This window comes from Gymnoscopelus braueri (genome assembly GCF_963280865.1).
Source record: "Gymnoscopelus braueri genome assembly, chromosome: 19".
Lineage (NCBI taxonomy): Eukaryota > Metazoa > Chordata > Actinopteri > Myctophiformes > Myctophidae > Gymnoscopelus > Gymnoscopelus braueri.
The window spans coordinates 5,034,984-5,043,368 of record NC_137621.1 but is presented as its reverse complement, the minus strand read 5'-3'; the positions used below and the strand labels follow the sequence as shown (position 1 = coordinate 5,043,368).

Sequence of the window (8,385 nt, the reverse complement as noted above, 5' to 3'; positions counted from 1 at the left end):
TTGTTGCAACCATATTCTTAGAATATAAAACTGCACTGCCCACCCTGCACAGTTTCATTAAGAGAATAAACACATCTGTAACTCAACCATGGTCCATTTGTCTACTTTCAGTTACACCCCTGTAACTGAAAGTAGACAAATGGACCATCTAGTAATCACTTAAGTTGGACCACTCACTCACGAGTTGTTTCATTCACCCACATGTTAATGTCTGTTTGAGGAGACTAGCCAGTCAGACAGTGATGGCTATGATAATGTGATGATGCTAAACCAGTGTTCCTCAAACATTTTGATTTCAAACTCAACCATTTGTCTACTTTCAGTTACAGGGGTGTAACTGAAAGTAGACACATTTTTTTCTGTGTCATCAAACATCATGCTTTCCCTTGATCTTGAATCCAGTGTGCAGAAAACGGCCACCAGCAGCAGGATTTGGGCCACATACAAATTCTATCATGTTTTCTACATGGTCAACTGTCTCTGTTACTTTGAAAGACCTATTTCTTTCTAGCATTAAGTCTTTCTGAAACAGTTTGTCATTGCAAACGGGATATGATGCCTCATAAAAGGATGGTAGCATTTTGTTGTGGAAAAGGGTCTTTGCAGACTTGGGATGTGGAAGCCACCCAAGCGAAAGCTTGGGTGGCTACGGTTGAGTGGTGGCTACGGTTGAGTTTGAAATCAAAATGTTTGAGGAACACTGGTTTAGCATCATCACATTATCATAGCCATCACTGTCTGACTGGCTAGTCTCCTCAAACAGACATTAACATGTGGGTGAATGAAACAACTCGTGAGTGAGTGGTCCAACTTAAGTGATTACTGGACAAATGCTTTATAGACAGACTTCTATTAGCCATTTGCACAAATGCAAGCTGCAGCTTTCAGAGCCAGCCTTAAAATGGATAAAAGTACATATAATAGACCAAAGGAACATACGGTACATGTGTGTAACTATGTGCTAAATAGGCAGGGTAGAAGAGGGCATTTTCAAAAATGAATTTAGAAAAACTTTACCACATTTCCAGGCCTATAGCAATCATACAGTGCAATAATGAGGGTCTTACACATGTGTGCACCAAGAGCCTATCTATATTTTGCTGAGTGATATCATGCTAAAAACGTACCAAAAAAGGAAGTGTTCTCTAAAAAGCAAAAAGTTAGTCCATTCAATTGATTCAAAATGTATAAAGATAATCTGGATTATCTACCCTCTTTCTCGTCCTACCAAATCGTGACACATCATTGACAGCAGTGTCGTTTTCAGTGGTGTTGCTGGTAGCTATACTATCATCACCATCTATCTCCAGAATGACCTCATCTTCACTTTCGTCACCAGAAAAGTCTACCTCGGACTCAGAGGAAGAGGAGCAGTCATCTGCTGGAAGAGCTGCAAGGCCACTGAGAACATTTGAGCAAACTCTTTTTCCTATGTGAGCTCCCACTATCTCCAGTTTGATGCTCTTCTTACCATGTTGCTGCAAAGCATGCTTGGACAAGTATTTGTCCAACTCCGACACTCTAAGTTTAGACAACTGGTCTTGTCTGTATAGGTCCTCCCAATCATAATCATCATAAGTATTCTCATCTGCCTGACCTTTTCTGTGCTCTCTTTCCTCAGATCTCTTAGTCTTCATCATTTTAATATGTTCTATATGTTGTACATATTCACAAACGCTATGCTCAGAGACCACAAACTTCTGTGAGAACTCAGAGATGGAGACAGGATTGTCAAGCTGCACTTCTAGCCGTCCAAACGCCTTCTTAAGTTGAGCTCGTGGCTGAAAGTCATCTGGTGGCCGATCAGCAAACGGAGTTGTGTTGTACGGGCGATACTTCAACTCTGGAAGTCTTTGGTGGTCTGGATACGGTCTAGGGATCCTTCCTATTGGTGGACTAGAGAGGGGATTTGAGGCGCAGAAGTCACAGAAAGTCCCTCCGGATACTGTGGATTGAGAAAAAAAAGGATACATCAGCATATGTTCTTTAAATGCAATACATATTATCTACATAAAGAGATAAAATTGAAGCCTAGCATTCCTATTCTGGGGGAACAAGTGTTCCTATTCAAGCCTATGTTAATGCTTGTTTGAGTAGCTTACACTAAACCTGATAGTCAGACAGTGATCAGACAGTGATTAGAATCAACTATTAATTTTAACTATTAATGTGCTATTAAGTACGGAGCTCATCCCAATCACCAACACTGTGCAAACTCACCATTGCAACTTCCCTTCAGGTACTCCATGTATAGTTCACCAATCTCAAAATGAGTGTCAAAGAAACTTTCAACCTTTTGAAAGTAACTATGGCCTGGAACAGCTGCTCTCTGTAGCTTGTTGGTTGCCATATACTGCAGCAGATACTTGCGGTTGTAGAAGAACTGGTGTTCTGCAAAAAAAGACGTACACAACTGTCATTAGCACAGACAGACAGACAGACAGACAGACAGACACACACACACACAGTACCTGGTTTTTCCACAGTAAATGCTCTGGTGAATCCAGATGGTGCTGGTGACTTGTCAATGCGGAGTCTGACTTCTTCTGTGACAGCCCATGCGTTCTTTTCCATCATCTTCTCCGCATGATCTGCAAGGTCTGACATCGTCATCATGGAGATATCAGTTCCTGACAAACCATGCGTGTCAGAAAAGGTCTGCCACTGGATTGCACCTCCGTCACAGATCGCTTCACCTGAGGATCAAACAATTTGAAATGAACCATGGAAGTTGTCTCTCTGGATTAAGAGCTTCTGCTAAACGCCTAAAGTGTAAATTGAACATTTTTGTGAAGAATGTGTAGTGTATAATGTAAACTAACAGTGTCAATGTTGCATCTGATGTACTTGTGTCTTACAACAGAAAAGTTGTTATTTACCCATCGATGCATTCAACCGCTCTGCTTCGTTTTGCCCGGAATCCTCTCGGGCTCTGTGAATGCGACACAGCAGGTCCGTTGAATGAATGCGAACTCTTTCCGCTGCTCTGAAACGTACCTAAAAACAAGATTGCAGTTTAGGGTTTAGTCACAATGTATACAGTATTATATCAATATTCTTTTTCAGTTACTATTTTCTACAACATGTTATATACTGTCATCTTGGTACATGCATCTTTTGAGTTCTGAACAATATTGACATACCTCAAAATTTGACACCCCTACTCCAGGTCCGGCATCTGTTAGCTCAATGATCTGAGGACAGGCGGTGGGCATCGGAGTACTATCCTGAAGTTGCAGCAATGCGTGGCAGGACTGTATGATTGTCTTGTAGCAGTTCCACATCTTCTTTCCTGAACAGGAAGACAAGGCAATGGCCGCCTCGACTGCATTAACAACAACAGACACCTGATTGACAACGTCGGTCCCTAATGCAATGTCTGCAGCAGACAGGCTGTCATTTACTTCTAACCAGTCATGTGTGCCTTGCTTCAGTTGTGATTTAAAAGATTCCAACTGTAAGCCGGTATATGACCTAAAAGGGCAGTCTGCCTTCTTTGTAACACACATTACATCGGCTTCCATTGCTGCGTCAAGGAAATACTTCGTCACATCTCTGTTCCTGCAGAAGAGCTTTCGTATCTCCTGATGGATAACTGTGCTACTGCTAGGCACTTCAAAGTCAACAGGACATTCCCGTCTGAGACGCATATAATTCGATGCCCATGTTGTCCCATGGGTTCCAAGGTAGGCCTTTGGGTGGATCACTGCCATACTGGAATCTTCTGAGGAAATCAAGGTACGAGACTCCATTTCCGAAGGTTCTTTCTTCAGTACACGGAAGGCAGAGGGTGTGACATACATCGACGGCTCAGGGAAGTCATGAGTTGGCAGTCTTCTAGCAAGTTGTTCATCTGTAGGCTGCAGAATTGACTGATGCCTTGACCCAGTGAAGCCCTCTGTGAAAACACGAACAATTGTGTTATTCACTCAGACACCATCACGTTTACACAGAACACACAGTGTCATGTTGACACTGTGTTGACACTTCAGATACACAGATACATAGGTGTCAATATATCATCAAATGTGCATTGTTGTATTGTTTTAATAAAGAAAAGAAAAGCACAATAGATTATTCATTTCAGACACAGTACATACTACAGAGAAAATTCAACATGATGAAATATTAAACTAAAACAAACCTGAAGTTCCAGGACGTAGGTACGCTTTGTCATCCATGCTGATGGCCAAACCAAACTTTCTTCTTTCCCCGGCCTCAACTCCGAACAGATGTTCCTTGGCGAGCGCAACATGCTTCCTCTGATGGTGTGTGCATTCGTTGTCTCGTTCCTCTGTTTTAGGAGGCTTCTTAGAACACCACAATCCTTGACCTTTCTGTGGAAGACATTGTATGAAAACATTAAGATGCCATCTCTAAACCGTAATAATCAGACTGATACTTCAGATGAACAACAGTGGTATTAATCAATATATAACTTTCCTGCAATATAAATGTTAATGAACACTCCACAACTCGTTAATCATTGTTATGACATTGGGCAAAGGGGCGAAAATCACCCAAGTTCTGCAGTAAACCTGAAAGTTGACATACTTTCCACAGATTACCATAATTACACAAAGAGTTGTTACATTCATCCACACGCATTAAGCCTGTTTGAGGACCCTAGACAGTCAGATAGTGATGATGGCTATGATAATGCTTAACCAGTGACCAAATGGACCCTTATGAGTCCATGTTTTAGTTACAGACCTGTAAGGGTCAATTTGGAATCTCCTGAAAGAAAGCTGGGGGTTCCTGGACCCCACTTTTCACTCTGCACCAAATGTCTTTGCCAAAAATAGTCGATCTACAAACTCATAACATGTTGTGTTGCAAAGCATTGTAAGCTTGGATATTTTTTGTCACTAATGAATATTGCACACTACATGCATAAATCTCATTCTGAGATACTTACATGTCTCTTGCTTTGGAGGGATCGCAGGCGTGTTGGTCTTGCCCTTGATGTGACTGTGGACACAGCTCGAATCAGTGGCAGTCCATATTTCTCCCTTCTGAAGTTTGCCAGTCTCAGCAGATCCCTGTTCTTCACTCTATGATGAGTGTACAGAACACTTTCATGCCTGCGCCCATGAACTGTGGTTTTGTCCTCTGAAAACAAGAGTGAATCCAAACATTTTAGAAGATAGTCATTGGCTTTAACCCATTTAGACTGGAAAAGCATCTTGTGTCATTTTAGATTTCTTTGGGTATTCAAAAATAGCATATACAACCTCATAGCGTGGCACTCTGTGCCGTGCTATGAGCTTGTAGATCTGCTATTTTTTGGGATGAAAATGTGTGTTTTAAAGCGAACATGTTTAATTCAGATCTGTGCTTCTGGAGGGTCCCTGGAACAACATATTTTGAGCTGGGGGTCCGCGGCCAAATACATATCATTTTGTGGGTCCTTGACATGGAAATGTTGGAGCACCACTGATATAGCAACATACAATAGGATTTAGAAAACATTTTTAGATATGTATTTGGCTGCGGACCCCCATCTCGAAATGTTTTGTTCCAGGGACCCCCCAGAAGCAAAGATTTGAGTTACAAATGTTTGCTTTAAAAAAAAAAAGCAATTCTTCCAAAAAATAGCAGATCTACAAGCTCATAGCGCAGCACTTGCCGCGCAATGAGCTTGTAGATCTGCTATTTTTGAATAGCCAAAGAAATCCCCAAATTACACAGATGTGTCCCCGGTCTTAATGGGTTTAATGAATTCAGTATTCTTGCAATTAATATGCCATTGTCTGACTCTGCCAAATTACTATAGTTTGAGTCATCTGTCAGCTCTCTCATTCGTGTGTACACACACACACACACACACACACACACACACACACACACACACACACACACACACACACACACACGTATATATGTATGAACTGATTAAATTAATGTACTTCATTTACCTATGCACTTGGCCAACCAAATCTCATCTTCAGTATCCACCATAGTTTTGGGACCTGCACCTCTGGCTCTTTTTTTGAGCAGCTGATCATCTGCAATTTGAGCTGCCTTCCTCTTCACAGCTTGTCTGAAGCACTGCTTTGTGTACGGTGTCTCCTTCAACTATACATGAAAACACCACAAGTTTAATACAGAATTTGTGCACATAAAAATTGAGCCAGCCTTCACCACTTAAGCCCTATATACACTTTGTTGTATGATGAACATAGAATAGCTGCTCTAACAGCTCACAATGTGTTTGTTAGATCTATTTAAAACATGCAATAAAATATGGTTTGTAGATGCACAAAGGATTGTGATTAACAGTATACAGATTATGTTACCTTTAATTTATTGACATGCTCCAGTGACTCCTGCAGAGAGGATCTCTCTGTCTCCAAATCGCCAACTCTTTCTGGGGGCCATCTCCCTGCAACAGCTTGTATTTTCTCTGTGGCAGCGTCTACTCTAGCCTTCAGACTCTTGATGCGGTCAGCAAGCCTCTGGTTGACCGAAACCTCCGCCTCAGATTTGCAGGCCTCCCACGCCTCCAGTCGTTGTTCAAGGTCTCTCAACAACTTGGCAGCTCTGGTGGAACTCATGCCAAATTGTGTGTCACTTTTAACCGCAGATACTGAGAGTAGGGCTTTGGAAACATTTCTGTCATACTCATTGACCATGGAGTCAATGGTACGATGTACGAGTTCAGCAGTGACTTCCTCTCCATATTCTTCGTGCTGTTCTTCATCCTCCTCAACCAGGTGAAGAAAAATGCTCTCCAGTGCAACACTCCCATCCTTTAAAATGATGAATTGTTGTCCCGATTTCCCTCTGTATATTAAAACAGGGATGCCGGATGTCTCGTCTATGAGACTATCCCGAAAATAGAGTCGTTTTGGTCGACCATTGAAAAAAGCACAGAACAGCTCGAAGCCAAATTCAAAATCAACACACCCACAGGGTAGCAATTCCAGGAGTACTTGTTTAACTCCTCTGAGTTTGCTGTCGTTTGTTCTCCTCTCTATTGCATTTTCAATTTTGTTGAGACTTTCCTCAGCAGAGAGAGTCTGCAGCGAAACTCTTAAATTTCGGTGTAGATAGCTTTTAATACGGACATTTGTTCTCCCGCTGTTGTGCGACGCCATACTTGTTGTTGTTATGTTTACACCAACCAGACCCACAGAGAGAGAGCACGCTGTCCACAACGAGCTAAAATGGTGTCGTCACCAAAAAGAGCGTCACTGATTGGCCAAATATTGAACACGCCCACTGTCTGGATAGGCCAAGCACAATGATTGACACATAGGGGGAACAATGGAAAACGGTGTTGTTGGGAAGTACCATTGAGGAAAAAACGGAGGGGTAGATAATGTTGCGTTGATAACAGTTCTCCTGAATCCAGAAAAACTGTATTAAAAAATATGTATAAAAAACCCGGACTATTTTATTAATTCAAAATTGCATGACCCTCCCTTGGACTCAAAGTAAAATTAGTTGACCCTCCCTCGGACTAAATTTAAAATGGCATGACCCTCCCCTATTTTCCTCCTTACCCCCCCTTCTGTAAATTTCGACTGGTCCCTTAGAAAGAAAGAAGCTGCGTTGAATTTGCCGTTAGTTTGACTGATACTTGCTCTCCACTTCTGCCTCTCAATCTTCAAAAAAATGTAGTAGCTTGACAGTTAGTGAGACAGTGTAGTGTGTACTTGGTACAGAAAATGGCCGATTTGCAAAGCTCACAAAGCATTGGCGGGATGACGTGGTTGTGAGCTTGTAAATCAGCGTATTTCTCGGCGTGTGACGCGACGCACAGCCAAGTATAAACGGAATACTGTTCCAGGAACATTTGGTTCTCCGATTCTCAGTGTTCCTTAACTATCTTACTTGGATTTTGAAGTATTCAAATGCCAGGATAGTGTGACTTGCAGATTGAGACAAAAATGCAATTATCCGAAAACTTCTGTACAAGCCGGCGGCATGTAGGTCGTTTAAACCCGCTTCATCTCCGAGTCAGAAAGAAGAGCCTTGATGTGGAATCTTTTTCACACATTTCCCCATCCCGAGGTATATCTTTTTTTTAGAGAGAGTTGGTGAACGATGGAGTTGAATGTACTTTGTGTTCTTGTTCTTCCTGTCATAACAAGAACTGCGTTTGTGCTTAGTTTTTTTTTGCTATATACATCCCTGTCAGTGAAGCCATTAAAACAACTTACAAGCCCAGCAGAAACACTGGGGTACACACAGCTCAGCGTATAGGAAATGAGGAGCAAGGCAATTATTAGTGATGAGTCACACATCCCTTGTAGTGGATAATAGGGGGGAGTACAGGGGGCGCCACATCCCTCCAAGCCATCCACACACACACGCACGCGCACACACACACACACACACACACACACACACACACACACACACACACACACACACACA

General features: G+C 42.1%; 1 protein-coding gene and 1 long non-coding RNA gene across 3 annotated transcripts; both read right to left on the bottom strand.

Moving 5' to 3' along the window:
- Positions 1 to 1,006: 1,006 nt before the first annotated feature.
- LOC308074285 (uncharacterized protein) lies at positions 1,007 to 3,305 on the bottom strand. 2 transcript variants are annotated; one of them, XM_080413672.1, is made up of 5 exons: positions 3,144 to 3,305; positions 2,880 to 2,997; positions 2,472 to 2,696; positions 2,221 to 2,391; positions 1,007 to 1,945 (listed from the first exon to the last, which is right to left on the bottom strand). In XM_080413672.1, exons 1-5 carry the CDS (start codon positions 3,282 to 3,284, stop codon positions 1,179 to 1,181), a joined length of 1,422 nt encoding a protein of 473 aa, XP_080269798.1. In that variant the 5' UTR covers positions 3,285 to 3,305; the 3' UTR covers positions 1,007 to 1,178. The 2 variants fall into 2 exon arrangements, with proteins under 2 accessions (XP_080269798.1, XP_080269799.1); XM_080413673.1 differs by lacking the exon at positions 2,221 to 2,391.
- A 362-nt stretch (positions 3,306 to 3,667) lies between these two features.
- Positions 3,668 to 6,422, bottom strand: LOC308074972. Its single transcript, XR_013932147.1, has 4 exons — positions 6,300 to 6,422; positions 4,919 to 5,112; positions 4,145 to 4,337; positions 3,668 to 3,898 (listed from the first exon to the last, which is right to left on the bottom strand). It is a non-coding gene; the product is annotated as an uncharacterized lncRNA (long non-coding RNA).
- Positions 6,423 to 8,385: the final 1,963 nt, after the last annotated feature.